Source organism: Monopterus albus, unplaced genomic scaffold (genome assembly GCF_001952655.1).
Source record: "Monopterus albus unplaced genomic scaffold, M_albus_1.0 scaffold65.1, whole genome shotgun sequence".
NCBI lineage: Eukaryota > Metazoa > Chordata > Actinopteri > Synbranchiformes > Synbranchidae > Monopterus > Monopterus albus.
The window spans coordinates 852,224-868,731 of record NW_018127945.1 but is presented as its reverse complement, the minus strand read 5'-3'; the positions used below and the strand labels follow the sequence as shown (position 1 = coordinate 868,731).

At 41.0% G+C, this 16,508-nt stretch overlaps 1 protein-coding gene across 2 annotated transcripts in view; it reads right to left on the bottom strand.

Moving 5' to 3' along the window:
- Positions 1–13,017: 13,017 nt before the first annotated feature.
- Positions 13,018–16,508, bottom strand: part of syt9b (synaptotagmin IXb) — a 76,986-nt gene continuing 73,495 nt past the window's right edge. For both annotated transcript variants that reach the window (XM_020604451.1, XM_020604452.1), the window contains one exon: positions 13,018–13,525. In XM_020604451.1, coding sequence (XP_020460107.1) covers positions 13,448–13,525 — 78 coding nt within the window. In that variant the 3' untranslated portion in view covers positions 13,018–13,447. The remainder of the gene's footprint in view (positions 13,526–16,508) is intronic.

Here is a 16,508-nt window from a genome sequence, read left to right as displayed (position 1 = left end):
TATGTACAATTTCTGTTCCTCTTCAGTACCATCCAACTCGACCAGTCCAGGAGTGAGTCCCAGTGTCCGCAGCCCGGTCCTCTTCTCATCATCTCCACCACTGACTGTGTTCCCATCCGAAGCTCGACACCCGGTCCCATTCTTACTCGTCTGTTCATTTCTTGGTCACTTGTTTTACACTGTAAATAAACTTGCACTGCTTGCATCGAAGTCAGCCACCTGGGTCCGTCAATTTTTGTGACTCGCTCACTTCCGTGTTCGAGCCATCCTAACAGAAATTAGGTCTTGGTATTTGGTACAAAATAATTTAATGGCTTAAGAGCCAGATTTTCCCAGGAATTGTTGGATACCAAAACGGAGAATGCATATTAGAAAAATGGATTTCACATAAATGCTAATATTGTTCTCTATCTTTTGGACGCATACAGTCAATAAGCACCTAATATTTTTGCCATATCAACTTCAAAAATGATGCCAGTGTCAAGGTTGTGTTTAATGATTGTTTCGAATGCCCCCAAGTAGCCCAAAATATCAGTAAGCATGTTACTTATCAAGGCTAGTCCTATATTATTAACTAATACTTTGGCCCTCGTGGGCCCTGTTTCAAAATGTTGTTTTAAAGGCATAATTATTTATTGGCCTGTTGCAAAACTGGTCAGCCTATCTTGAAACATTTTGGTCTTCCGATGTTTTCAACAGATACCGTATATCTCATTTTGAATGCCCACAACAGCCATCACATTAAAAGTATAAAATATACACTGAGCAACACACACTTCTTCAAAAGTGCATTTGCAGAAGCTTTCTGTAAATTGCTTCTAGGGCACCTGGGGGATAGATTAGGTGGACAAATTTACACTGTATGCACCTTGAAGGTGCATCACTGGTGGACCATTTCTAGCGCCTTTTGATAAGTTGAACTACATCCAAGATGCTCTTTGTCTTCATTACTGACCCTTAATTTTTAAACTGGTCCCAGATCCTCAGTGATGTGTGGCTTGGAACTGTAAATTTAAATGACTGATAATGTTGTGATGATCAGTATGAACACTGCATTCTGTCTAGTTATTTTTATCTATAGCATGGAAACACTTTTCAATTTCCTTGGTGCCTTTGTACACTCTGAAAGTGTCATCCTGTTGAATTTGTAACATAGGAAGCCTCAAACAGAAATATTATCCCAAACATCACTCAGTACATCGATGCTGCTTCATGGTCTTGCTGTTCGCTCTGCTATCTCTCACTTAGAGAGTCTTGTTCATGTCCTCTATGCTGGGTCATACTTTCACCAACAAGAGAGATCTTGTTGAATGGTTTAATACATTTTTCAGAACATTTTCTTCTGACTTTGTTTCACTGATTTTGCAAGAGTATTCCAAAGAAGCAAAATAACAGCTCATGACAGGGTTATTATAGCTTAAACAGCAAAGTGCCTCTTCAGTATGACTTGTGCAGGCTGTGAAGAGAAAAGCCTTCTTTGAACATAAGACACTGCAGACTTTGAAGATGATTCAAGCTAACAAAACCTGTTAAATCACCTTGTTTATGTGCATTCCTATATGCCTCTGTCTGCAGCATGATCATAACCTTTTCTGGAATCTGTGGTTCACTGTGGTCATGGAGCAACTTCTTTGCATGCCTCCTGTTTTTTTGTTGTTTTTTTATCCAGTGTTCCTTTCTTTCATACTGCAGATATTTTAGCAACAGATAATCTTTTTTCCAAGTGAGAAATACTTTATGCATGGTAAATATACAAACAACTGAAGTGAGTGTCAGTGCATATAGTAGATTTTATAAAACTTATTTTTTTCTTACAGATTATGTATGTGATTGATAATTTTGTATTTTTGAGTGTTTTACTTCAAAAATGTTTAAATACACTGAGACAATAAATACAGCCCTTTCGCTCTTAGTTTCTGTTAGCTAACCAATAAAGTAACTGACATTATTTGTCAAGTCAAACTAAAAGGTGTAAGAACTTGCCAGTAAAGCATCTACTTCAAGCAAGTGGCTGTTTCTAGCAAAGATTACTGATACTAGCCTCTGGGTTAGTGGTAGCATCATGGTTAAAGATGTTAGCTTGTTTAAGTGTGTTGTTTAATTGTTAGCTCTGAGACATGTTACATGAGATAAATCGTGATTTCATGTACATTTAGCAGGAGAAACAGGTGTGTTATTTACATGCTTGTAGTTTGCAGTGGAGAATGTACTGGACTTTTCTAATGTCATACTGTACATGGTTACACAGGTATATTCCTTTGTCGTTATTCAAAGATTTTTCACCTATTGGTACTACTGCCATGGCTAGAGCTACTACTACTGCTGCTATTGCTACTATTACTAAAGCTACTTCTGCTATTACTTCCATTATTACCACTACTAATTAAGGAACTGAACTGTCAATCATAACAAAGAAGAGAAAAAGGAAGCACCGCATAGTTCTTAAGTGAAATCCTGGTAAAACCTTCATGTAGATGCAAGTTGGGGAATAGCATGAGACTGACTAAACAGCATGTCAATGGATACAACTTGACATTATTGTCTGTGATTATGTCTAAAAGAATAACCACAGTGGTTTTCTTTCTTTCGTTTCATAAATCCCATACAGAGGCCCAAACCAACAATGAATTTCATGTAATGCATGTGAATTCAGACCCTGGTTAAGCTTAGTCATCTGTGTTGTGTGCTACAGATGAATAAGCTTTGTGAAAATGGACCCCCAAAAAATGCCATGTTATTCTTTCAAGCTGCACTAACGTCTCCCCTAATTTTCAACCATTGAGGGTGTAGTGGTCAAAAATGAACAAGGTACCAGTCCAGAGGCAATATGTAGGGTATAGTAGTGTATATATGTAGTGTAACATATAGATATTATTTGTAGTAGTCATGTAAGAGTGAGCTAAGTGTTTATGTAAGCTTGATCTATTTCTCTTCTCTTCTTTTCCTTGCTCAAGCAAGAATATTTTGGCTTGTGTCCTCCTTGTTTAATTTATGGGTAAACAGCCAGAGAGAAGTCCTCCTTAAATAGCCTTATGTGAACTGTTCATGTGCTCTATTCATGTTTAGAAAAGGAAATGGGCGCTAGGGCAATGCAACCTAGACATTCTGACTCTGGCTTAAGTAACAGAGGGGAAGTGTACAGAATGTGTAACTGGGAGAAGATCAAAATTGGGATAGCTGTGGGTTAGGAGAAATGATGGTGCTGCAGTCATGAGTGTGCGTTTGGACCCGGCCGGGTAGAGACTCTGGACTCTGATGGACTGTACCTTGTGGCCACAATGACTGACTCATTGACAATTCTCTTATCTAATACTTTTGTTTATTTCCAGGCAGATACAGTGATTTTGTTCCTCTCATAATTATAATATTAAATGATTATTGGAATTGGGATGATTTGCTTGAATTAATGTTGTTCACATCAGACCCTACCCACTACAAGGGCAAAATGTGAGAAAAAAAACAAACTCAAGCACTATCCCCTACTCTTCTCCCTCCATCCCTCAGTGCCCCCCAGCCTCTACAACTACATCATATGTGGTTATGACAGCACAGCAGTAATAACTGGCTCCAGAACATATACAGAATATAGGGCCCGTGATTTCCGGTGCCATTGCAGTAACACAATGTCAAATAAAGAGGTTTACATTTTAGCTATATGCATATGTATATCTCATGTTTTTGTAGTGGATGTATCTGGACTAGCACAAGAAAACTGTACAGAGGAATGTTTTTTCCTGGTAATTTTGATACAGTATTAATGGTCCGGCCACTAATGCATAACGTTCAGTGTTACATACTTGCCACACATAACCGTGGGCTCTATGTGAAACAAAAAATTTCATGTTATCCTTTGATAGTTGAACAAACTCCCCGCTTTTCTAGTTGTGTTGATAAGGTAAATTTTAACAACTTCTCACTAAAGTGCTTCATGGACTGCTGTGTTATATCTGATCAAAAACCAGCAAAATTGCATAATTTGCTAATCTAGGAAAATTCGCTGGTTTCCGCTAACTGGACAACAAAATATTAACATTGCAGTCATTTGGAATGGCTCCAAATTACAACCAGAATAATTCAAAACAAAGGTTCAAAATTGAAATGCTAACGTTAGCCTGCTAATGATGCTGACATACTGTATACACATTAGCCAGCTACAGTACTTGAAAGTCGTCAAAGTCTTCATCAAATTTTAGTCCTTTGGATGCTTTTAGTCCTCTCCATCGCCAACATGCCAAACCAGTGTTAACCCTGGTTTTGTCTCGCTCTTTGTTGCACACTTTCTGTCCTACAGAACACAGCCTCGTGGGTGTAATAGGTCAACTCCCATCCTTGGTTGTACCTGCACACGCAGTCTCCCTGGTCTGTCTTTGAAATGAGCCATATTGTTTTGAAAAATGGATCTTATAACCTTGGATCAGCGTAGGCACAGAAGAAGTGTGGTGCTGATTTTTAACAGCACTGGCTACAGAAGGAAAACAATAAACACAAGGCCTGAAGATAGCTGAGTGGGGTGGTGGGGTTTAGTATAGCAGGAAGACAACACTTCTAAATAATTTTTTACTTGATTTATCTGAAATTGTGCTAAATTTTAATGCAGCTTTTAGTGTTATGGTCATCAAAAACACTACCACCTCAAGGAAAGGTAAAATTCCAATCATGTCAGTAATGACTTGACTGTGAAGCAACTGTGAGAGTAAACTTGTGCATACTAACAAGGTGTGACTGTGAGTTCAGATTGCTCTTTGAGCATGACCATTCATAAAGTAACTCAAATTTTACAAAAATTCTGATATGTTAAAGGATAGGGGTGGAGCCACTAACTGTTGGACTGCTGTTTCCTGCGGTAATCGTACTCACTTCTTGTTTTCTGTGCCTGTACCGCGTTCTGCTTGCTACCAGATTGTTTATGGATTAAGCTCTTTTTCTACGTTTAGCTGATTTTTTTGAGTTGATGACAGACACCTGCACTACTTAAATGTGAGCTATAAACACAATTTTTTTAGGCACACGACTCGGAGAGAGAGGGGCCGTTGTGTTTGTTCCTGCCGCCATCTTAAAACATGTCTTACACACCTCTCTGCAGTCTCTTTGCAGCTGCTACCCACCCAAAACTCCCAGTACCCCATAGAGACTGTGTGTGCCTCCTGACCACCTAAATTATATAAATCAAAAATCAACTCAATTATTCATAAAAAAAGTAATTAAAAATAAGACTACTCCTCTTATAGAAAAAAATAAAAGACAATCAAATGTGGACTATTAAATATCAGATCTCATCAAATTTCTGTTAGTGAATGATTTGATAAGTGAACATCACATTGACTTAGTGTCTTACTGAAACCTGCTTACAGCAGGAGGAACATGTCAGTCTAAATGAATCCACCCCACCCGGTCACAGTAACTGTCACATCCTTCGAAACACAGGCCGAGGTGGTGGCGTGGCAGCGATCTTTGACTCAAGCCTATTAATCAACCCTAGACCTAAACATAGTTATAACTCATTTGAAAGTGTCACTCTGAGTCTCTCACACCCAAACTGGAAAACTCAAAAGCCTGTTCTGTTTGTTATTGTATACCGTCCACCTGCTCCTTATTCAGAGTTTTTAAGTGAATTCTCAGACTTTGTCTGATTTAGTGCTTAGTACAGATAAAATAACCATAGTAGGCGACTTTAATATTCATGTAGATGCTGACAATGACAGCCTCAACAGTGCATTCAGTTGATTATCAGCCTCAGTTGGCTTTTCTCAGACTGTAAATAAACCCACTCACTGTTTTAATCACAACCTTGATCTTGTGCTGACATATGGCATCGAAACTGAACACATCATTATTTACTTCGGTGCCATTTGCCAACACAATGGAGGGTGGACACCTTAACTTTACTCCCACACAAGTCGATAATCTTGTTGATAGTACTGCAGCCTCCCTGCATAAAACACTTGATACTCTCTGAAAAAGAAGGCAGTGAAACATAGACAGTTAGTCAGCTCCGTGCTACAGCTCGCAGCTCCGCTCCCTAAAGCAGGCATCACAAAAAATGGAAAGGAGGTGGCGCTCCACTAAGTCAGAAGAGTTTTTCATAGCCTGGAAATTTTAATAATGTATAAAAAAGCCCTTCGTAGTGCCAGAACCACATATTAATCATCACTGATTGAGGAAAATAAGAACAACCCCAGGTTTTTTTTCAGCACTGTAGCCAGGCTGACAAAGAGCCACAGTGCTGTTGAGCTTAATATTCCCATAGATCTCAGTAGGAATGACTTCATGAGTTTAAATAAAATCACAACTATTAGAGAAAAATTAATCAACTCATTCCCCCAACATTCACAGACGTGCCATTGAACACAATGGCTTTAGAATCATCCGTATGACCTCAATTATACTTAGACTGCTTCTCTCCCATAAATCTCTGTGAGTACCTCAACAATTGCTTCATCTAAATCATCTACATGTCTCTTATACCCCATGCAGACCAGGCTGCTCAAAGACATATTCTCTCTATTAACAGGTTATGTTCCACAAGCTTTTAAGGTTGCTGTAATTAAACCTCTATTCAAAAAGCCTCCTCTTGACCCAGGTGTTCTATGTAATTATAGACCAATATCCAATCGCTTCTTTATTTCTAAAACCCTTGAAAAAGCTGTTGCAAAGCAGTTATGTGACCACTTGCACAAAAATAATTTGTTTGAGGATTTTCAGCCAGGATTTAGTGGCCTTTTATTGTGGCCAGCCTAAGGCACACCTGTGCAATAATCATGCTGTCTAATCAGCATCTTGATATGCCACACCTGTGAGGTGGATGGATTATCTCGGCAAAGCAGAAGTGCTCACTAACACAGATTTAGGCAGATTTGTGAACAATATTTTAGAAAAATAGGCCTTTTGTGTGCATAGAAAAAGTTTAACATCTAATCAGAAGTGCAATAACAGCACTTAATAATAGCAGTGCGCAGTATCTACAGTATGTACAGTCAGAATTAATTTACCGATGGATATGTACAATTAATATTTATGGAAAGATAGGTAGGGTAATGTACAATATACAACAGACTATGGATTCAAATTACAGGTACATTAAGCTTATGGAACACTAGTGCAATGGGATGAGATGGAATGAAACAGTGCAAATTAAGAAGGAAGATAAGGTACACGAGTGAACAGTTCAATAGATGTAAATAGAGCAAAGATAAAGATTAATATGGAGTATCTGCATATATGAACAGTGTGCAAATGAATACAGAACAATGTCCAGTAAGTAGAGTATGTGTAAATTAACAGATCATTTCAGTGCTACAGGTAACAGAAGTGTCCCAGGAAGAGAGATGAAAAGGGGTGAGGTGTGTGTAGTGGTATAGAGGAAGGCAGTGGGGGGGTCAAAGGGGGACAGAGTTCAGTAAGGAAACAGCTGTGGAGAAGAAGCTGTTCCTGAGTCTACTGGTCTTGGTCCAGAGGTTCCTGAAACGCCTCCCAGAGGGTATGGCATCAAACAGTTTGTGAGGAGGGTGAGAGGAGTCCTTGAGAATGTTGTGAGCACGTCTGAGACAGCGTTCCCTGTGGACACCCTGAATGGCTGGAAGTGGAGTCCTTGTGATGCATTGGGCAGTTTTCACCACCCGCTGCAATGCCTTGCGGTCGAAGACAGAGCAGTTTCCATATCAGACTGTGATACAGCTGGTCAGGATGCTCTCAATGGCACAGTGGTGGAAGTTCACCAAGATGGCTGAAGACAGGTGGTTCTTCTTCAGTGTCCTCAGGAAGAAGAGGCCCTGGTGAGCCTTCTTAACCAAGCTGTGGGTGTTGGTGGTCTAGGAGAGATCCTCTGAGATGTGGATCCACAGGAATTTGAAGCTGGAGACACGTTCAACAACCATCCCGTTAATATGGATGGAATCGTGTGTGCCTCCTTTCTCTCTCCTGTAGTCTACAATGAGCTCCTTGGTCTTGTCGGTGTTAAGGAGCAGGTTATTGTCAGTGCACCACACAGCCTCCGGTTCTTTAATTGGACAGCTCTGAATAACAAAGGAGTCCATCTTTCTTCATTTAGTGCTGATTTATTTTAACCACAAATAAAAATTACAAACATGGCCCGGGTTGCTCCCCCTTCCAGAGACACACACACAGGCTGCTGGAAAGTGGAGTCCCTGGCCACACAGAACCTAATATTTATAAGTTTTGGGTTAACCCCTTACCCAGATGTAGTCAGTCCGGAGACTCCATCTCTTATCTAGTGCTCCACATGCTTGGAGCAGCTGCATTTCTACCTAGTCATAACAAAATGAAGAATCTCAATGTGTGTATATGTTGTCACATGGTGTGTAGCTAAGGCATTCATTCATTCAGACATAATATTCTAACACAAGATTAATACAAGAAAACAATTGGTGTCATGGTTCACTTTTCAGAATCAACATTCTGTCTGCTAACCTTGAAAAAAACTGACTAGAGCAGACTTTAAATCTTACTAAATTGCATTACTAACACATTAATGTCTAAACAATTATCTAACTGACTTACTAATATCTAACAGCTGACTCATTGTTGTTGCCGATGAGGCCGATCACTGTGATGTTGTCTGAAAACTTGATGATGGTGTTGGAGGAATGCACAGGCCTGCAGTCGTGGGTGAAAAGGGAGTAGAGGAATGGGCTCAGCACACAGCCCTGTGGTACGCCAGTGTTGAGGATAATGGTGGAGGACCAGGTGTTGTCTGACTTAACATGCTGAGGCCTGTTGGTCAGAAAGTCCAGAATCCAGTTGCAAGGGGAGGTGCTGATGCCCATGTCACCAAGTTTGGTGGTTAACTTGTAGGGGATGACCGTGTTAAATGCTGAGCTAAGGTCCATGAACAGCATTCTTGCATAAGTGTTGTTGTCCAAATGGCTGAGTACAGAGTGCAGTGCTACGGAGACTGCATCCTCCGTGCTCCTATTCCTTCAGTAGGCAAATTGGTGGGGGTCCAGTGTGGGTGGGAGACAGGTCGTCAGGTGTGCCAGGACCAGGCGCTCGAAGCACTTCATGACAATGGGTGTGAGTGATTGGCAAGTACAGGGCGGTAGTCATTCAGGCACTTCGGGGTGGAGGTGGTTTTGAAGCATGTTGGCAGAACTGCTTGGGTGATGGGCTGGGTTAAAAACGTACGTAAAGACGCCAGCCAACTGTCCTGCACATTCCCTGAGCATGCGTCCAGGAATACCTTCAGGGCCAGCAGTTGATCTGGCTCAGAGAAGCATACACGTCAGTGGAGGTGAGTGTGAATGGCTGGTGGTCTGCGGACTTAATAGCTGTCTCCTTGTTGTCCCGATCTAGTTGAGCATAGAAGTTATTTAGCTCATTGAGGAAGGAGGCGTCTGTGGTTGCTGGGGAAAAGTTGCCAAGATTTTAGTCACTGATGACCTGGATGCCCTTCCACATACATCAAATACAGAGCAGTGTCCAGTGAGTAGGGTATGTGCAAATTAACAGATCACTTCAGTGTTACAGGTAACAAAAGTGTCCCAAAATGTCTTAATTGAGTTAGCTTAGTGGGACAGCTGAAGCTGTACTACAGAATGAGAGTTGTGAAATTTGTCTCATTTTTTTGCAGCATAGTGCTTCACTCTGCCTGCTAATCCAGAAATGGACAAAGAGGCAGAGTGTGAGTGGAGCCGAAGCGAGCGTAATGGGCAGAATGAAGCTAGCCACCAGTGGTGGGACCCTCCCACCTGTCACTCAAAGTGGCCACGCCCTTAATTAATCCACCCCCATTGCTCGCTCCGCTACAGCTTCTAGATTCTAGATAAATGTCACGAGGTCCTATCCCTGCGCTCATTGCACTGAAGGTGTGTGCTGTACGGGTGTCATAGAAAGGTTATGTGTGTTGCCAGAGGCTCTTCATAGTTCTTTCAGTCACAGTAATCGGTTGGGAGATACTCACGGTGCAGGAGTCAGGTGGGAAAAAATGGCCTGAGGGGGGATATGTATGTCCTTATATCTGTCTCTGACTCTTCTCTCTGCATTTCACACTTATATATATATAAATATTTAATAACATCTGAATGGACAATTTAAAATCTGCCTTAGGTTCATAACACATCTTGTGTTTACAATATTATTAGTATTTCACAACAAAGGGAAGATTTAAAAATGGCTGAAAACGATGCATGCATTGTACTTACAAACAGAAATAATTTGTGACAATGTCCAATACAAAGTTATAAACAATACTGGTATTAATTAGGGATGGGCAATGTTTTTTGAATATTTGAATAGTCATTAAATAAAAAAAAAAAAATCAAATATTTCATGCGAGTATGGTTTTGTCTTTAAAAACAAAGAGCCAGTGTTTTCACTTGATTTTACCAGCACCTGGAAATAACATGATAAAGTCAGTATATCATTTGACTACAGCGCCACATATAAACAGCAGAAACATGCAGAGACTACAGCCATCAAAAGGTTCTGTGTGGAATTTCTTCAAGAAAATAAATGAAAATAAGGTGCAGTGCAAACTCTTTCAGGTTAAGTTAGCACATCATAAATCGACAACAACTCTGCACAGCTGTTTGAAGGCGAGGCGTCTAGCAGTCAGTGGCTATAGCTTTGTCACCTGAAGAAGGAAGTTTGATGATTGACATGCAGAGCAAATAGCAGCCCTCATTACAAAGATAACACCAAAGGACATGCTATGCATTAGATTTGTCGAGGGGGAGTTTTCAAAGTTGGATGGCATTTATTTCCAATCAAGAAAAACAGTGCCGGGGAAATGATAATTGTTGAATAGCAGCAAATATTGAATGGTATTTTAGCTTAACATGCCCATCCCTAGTATTAATCCAAATTTCAAAATCAAATTGCTGGCATATTAAAACAACCACAAGGTGTCGTCCCAATTGATGAAGAAACATTTGCTCCCATACAGTGTAGGGCCATTGTCTTTCAGAATAGAAACACTCCACTTCTTTTTTTATTGGAGCCCTTCTATGATCGGTTTTCCCCTGGTTTAATAGGAGTGATGTTAGAGATACAGTACAAATCTCTCTGAAGACTACTGTAACTGTATCTAAAACTTCATGATTTTAAGTTTATTGCAACTTAGGTCTTATTTTTGTAGTTCTGGCTATCATTTCTACTGGATATACAGTAACAACTAAATGATCCAGTCCATGGATATCAGAAGCCACTAGTTTCAGTGCATGTCAGTCACACGTGATTTTGTAAACCATGTGCATAATGTGAAAGGTGTCGCTTGTACTAACAAAGCCACTGAAGATTACCAACCAGCTCCCCCCCTTTGCAAAACATTTTATCATCTTTTTTCAGTGTTTTTTCCTTTCAAGTCTAAAACTTTACTATGAATTGTGAAGTTTGTTTCTGCGGACTATTGTGGAAAGGCTCGCAACTCATTATGTGGCTGGGTCTGCAGTCACCCCTCCTGACTGCACACCAGCGTGTTGGCAGTCCTGTTGCCCTTCACAAACAGGGTTAAATGGCACATGCAAGCAATGGGAGGTTCCATCACACACAACATCAGATTAGCATCATAAACCACTGTTTACTGTCTTCACATGGGCCAGAGCTTCTGACACTGAGGATCTTAGGGTGTTGGCAACACAAGGGGAGAAAACAGGGAACCTGGGCACGACCCACCACTAGTTTCAGCAACATTCATATCAACATCAATAATGTTAGAATAAAGCAGGGAGAAATAACAAAGGAAGGTGAGCCATTCAGGAAGATGAGTTCACACTGAATAATTGTTAGTGGCCCCTTACCAGTGTGGGGTAATGATCAGTTCTAGCGACCAGGAATTGGTTTCTTTGATTACTTTAGGCAATTTACCTGTTAGCAATTCTCTTCATTTTTTTATGCTGACAAGATTATGACAAACTCTTAAAATCAATTGCATCTCTACAAATTTCTTTCTCTTTTTATTCCTTCAAGTACATGAGCATCCAAGCACCTCTCTCTCTTCTCCCTTTGTCTTTCCTTTCTCTCCTCTGGCTGCTGGTGCCTTGTTCAGATGTGGATCTGGATCTGCACCCTCCAGTCCCAGCCTCTACTTTGTCTTTTTCATTTTGTCTTTGTCTCTCCCTCATGATTTTTTTCCTTTTTTCCCATAGGTGTGAATGGTGTATTTGGATTTTGATTGCCTCTTCCCAGGTTTTTATAGTGGAGAAGATGTCAGACGTCCTATCTGTTTGGAACGCCTGGAAACTGTTCGACATTCTCTCAAATCATGCTCTTCATATTACAGTCTCTAATTTTGTCATCCCGATTGTCCAAACTGTAAATGTACTTTTTGCTCTATTCTGTACAACATTTACTGCATGTCTGTTGGTCCTGGAAGAGAGGCAGACAAACTGAGGTTTCTTCTGTTTTTCCCTTATTACATGTCTTTTGGGGGGAGTTTTTTCTTATCTAATTCAAGGTTCTAAGGACAGAGATCGTCTGTTGCTGCTGCTACAGATTGTAAAGCCCCTTAAGGCAAATTTGTGACTAGTGATATTGCGCTGTCTAAAACAAATTTGATTTGACTTGGCATATAATAAGAATGATGGCCCAAACAAGTTGTAATAAACCAGGAGACCCAGAATATCACTGAGAATCAGAAGCAGATTTAGAGATTGGCAATTATGTTGTCTTTATAGGAGATCAGCAGACTGCACTTTTGTCCAGGAAACAGACCAACTTCATGGCCACCACAACAACTGACAACAACTCTTATGCTTTTGTTTCCCCTGTTCTGACCACACCCTGTTGACAAAGTATGACAGTTAACATGCAGCAAATAAAACACTTTATGTTCCATCTTTCAAGCTGCTTTACACACTCTTGGAACAAATCCCTCTTAATTTACATCTTTACATGAAGAGTTCTGTAACGGTGTCACTCACCGAAGTAAAACTAAAACTTACACTAAGAACTTCCCCGCTGTTCATGCCTGCTCTGGCTGTCAGAGCTTTTAGGCAACATAGTGTATAACCAATACATGAGGAGTTTCAGTGTTCAACAACAGCAGGCATGTTTTGCTGCCCTCACTGTCATTTAATTCTGTAACTCCACCTGTTTAACTCTGACTGGATCATTGACAGCTGACAGCTCACATACACTAAATCACCAGTTACAACTTCAAGCAATCACCTAAAAACAAATCAAATTTGGTCCACAAACAGCAATTTACTAAAAAAGCTTAATAGTGTCAGTAATAACTCAAAATGATGAAAGAACAGTAGTAGTTCAGTTGGAATGTAAAGTAGTTTTTGTTGTGAAAACAAGAGGAAGTAAGAAGTGGGGATTAGCCTTTGCAACAGTCTTAGCACAGTATAGCCTAGTTCAATCTAATGACTCACAGGTTTGAGTAATGGCTTATAGCTGCTGTTACTACTGTAGTCGCTTGTTAGTCGCACCTCGTATTGTGTGTTTTATGTAAGGCTCTACTTTTGTGTGTGGGTGTGTGTGTGTGTGGTCATGGTGATGTTGGTGTCTTCAGGGAATTGGTAGATCCTCCATGGCTTCCACTCCCGGTTGCTCCCTGTCCGACCCACTGCACCACAAAAAAAAAAGGGGGTGGGGGGGGGGTCCATTTAGTTACAGACAGAAGTGACACAAATGTCTAGAAGGTACTTCCAAAATTTTGAATTGAAGACAACCCGACCTAAGCTTTGTGCTAAAGGTTGAGCTGATTGTTGGTGTCATTAGAATCAAACAAAATCAATCCCTAGGAGTGAAAAGTGTGCTTTTATAATGTAATGTATGTATTTGTTAAGTTGATAATTTTGGCCTGCAGCACTAGAAAGTCTATATGGTGATCAAACATTCCATTCTCTGGAGTCAAGGCTGGATTAATTACTCGGAAAGCAAGTAAATGTCCCAGGGCCAGAGGCCCTCTAAAGCTAGGGCTTCACTACAAGTCAATTAGTTGCACATAATTTGGCAAGAAATGTGTAAAACTGAAAGCTACACTAATGAGTAATCTTATATTAACAGTGGTTCAGATGGCGAGTTATCATCAAACTCTGCTGTACTTTGGAGCCTCTTAACATCTTTCAGCTCAGTTTTGGTTTTACACTTAACAGCTTTACTGTTTTGTTTCATTCTCACCACTTTCATGAACCTCATTCTCAGCTGCAGCAGGTAGTCGTTTTTAGAGAAAAAAAACACCAAACAGGAGACAAAGTTGGCTATGTGGAGTTTATAGCCTATTCCATTCTCTCCAAGTGGCCAAAAAAACAATTAATGCAACTTTAAGCAAAATATGAACTTAAACACCTCTGCATTATAATCTGTTTTGGTATGGGGGAAATCACACAGAAGCAGAATTAATAAAACCAAGGTAATGAGACAAAGTGAGGCTTGCTTGACCTAATTTATTAAGTGCATCCTGGCTTAATATGTTTCATGAAGGCTTAACCAGGTTGAGGACATGCAGCTAGGTCAAGCCAGGTTTAAGTAATTTGGATGGATGGATGGATGAATGCACCTTCTCAACTTCCTTCAACAGATTCACTGATGCTCACATAGAAGCTGCGTTCCATCTGGCTGTGCCAGTATGCTGCATGTTAAGTAGTGTTGTTAAAATGATCGGACTCCACTCCAAACAGGCACAAACGGCACCATGCTGACCGGGTTTGCAAGCACAGACATTGAAGTTGTGCGACATATTTCAGACCCACTAACGATGCCCACTCAAAAATGCTTATGGGGAATTCAAGGACATAATCTGTAAAACCAGAAACAAGGCTGCTGTAAGAAAACAGTGAGAACAAACATGGCAGGCGTTAGTGGACTGATTGAGTGCGTTAAGTCACCTAAAACATACATTTACTAGCTTGTTCTTAACTGAAACCATTATTATTGCAGACACAGTCTTTATGTATTCAACATAGCCAATTTATTATACAGGATGGGTGAAAAGTAACTAGGCATTAAAAATTGGCTATAGAACTTGTAGTATCACTGAAGTCATGATGAAAACAGTCTCTAAATAAACGATAAATAGGAAATTCCCCACTTGCCCCCCACTTTGGGGTGGTCTTATTCCTTCCTTCAAGCTCGGGTCCTCTACCAGAGGCCTAGGAGCTTGAGTGTTCTGTGCAGCATTGCAATCTTCTGGACAGAAATCTCAGATCCCCAAGTCCCACAAGATCTTAGCTTGGTCATGAGGGTCCTGCACAGTATCTTAGCTGTTCCTAGGACTGCACTCTTCTGGACAGAGATCTCAGATGTTGTTCCTGGGATCTGTTGGAGCCACTCTCCCAGTTTGGGGGTCACAGCCCCCAGTGTTCCTATTACCATGGGGACCACTTGTGCCTTCACCTTCCATATCTTTTCTAGCTCCTCTTTCAGCCCTTGGTATTTCTCGAGCTTCTCGTGTTCCTTCTTCTTGATGTTGCTATCACTTGGGATTACTACATCTATCACTACGGGCTTCTTCTTCTGTTTGTCCACCACTACTATGTCCGGTTGATTGGCCATTACCAGTTTGTATCTGGAAGTCCCACATGATCTTAGCTTGGTCACCTTTGGAGGTGTATCCCATTTTGACTTTGGGACTTCCAGCCTGTACTCAGCACAGATGTTTCTGTTTGTGCAGCTGCTGCACAAACGCATGGCCCAACACAGGAGGGCCAACTACAATGGGACAGAGTTACCAGGTGACCTCCACCTGAAGGACAAAGGACATTCTTCTGAGGACAGTGAAGTCCAGATCCTCTCCAGAGAACATCAGTGGTTTGAGAGAGGAGTCAAGGAAGCTATTTTTGTCCAAAGAGAATACCCCTAACTAAATAGGGGTGGTGGACGAAGTCACAACTTGTCATCCATCTACAACTCTGTTTTGAGATCTCTGCCCAAACATGCCCACCTGGATAATAGGCGTCGTTCCACAGGTGAGGGTTCAAAGACAGGTAACGACGCTGGACTATAATGGCTCAGTCATTAGAGGACATTGTTGGCCATCAAAGGACTGAAACATCATCGATGGGGATAAATATGTCCAACTCAACACCAGTCGGGCAGAACTTATGAAGCCTTTAGAACAAGAAGTGAAACGTCTTCAACCTAAAAAACTAATCCAGTTGATTTTTTCAAGTTTTTTTCAACCAGTAGCTGGTGCTTTGCTCCTCTGGTTTTACTACCAATTCCTTTCTGGGCCCTGCTCAGGTATTGAACCATGTGCCTGCCCATCTTAGCTGCTATGATGCCTGACAGGAGCTTCCATGTTGTGCAGAGGCAGGTTATTGGGTGGTAGTTGAATGGTACTGCTCCCTTCTGAGGGTCCTTAAGGATCAGGACTGTCCGGCCTTCAGTTAGCCACACAGGGTGGGTTCCATCCATTAGTAGCTGGTTCATTTGTCCCACCAGGCGCTTATGGAGTGAAGTTAGCTTCTTTAACCAGTAGGCATGGATCATGTCAGGGCCTGGTGCTCTTCATACTTGAGACCTTCTCTTGAATGTCTGCCATTGTGATGATTACTGGGTCTTGTTCAGGGAGGCTGCTGTGGTGATCTCAGGTCCACCAGCCACCG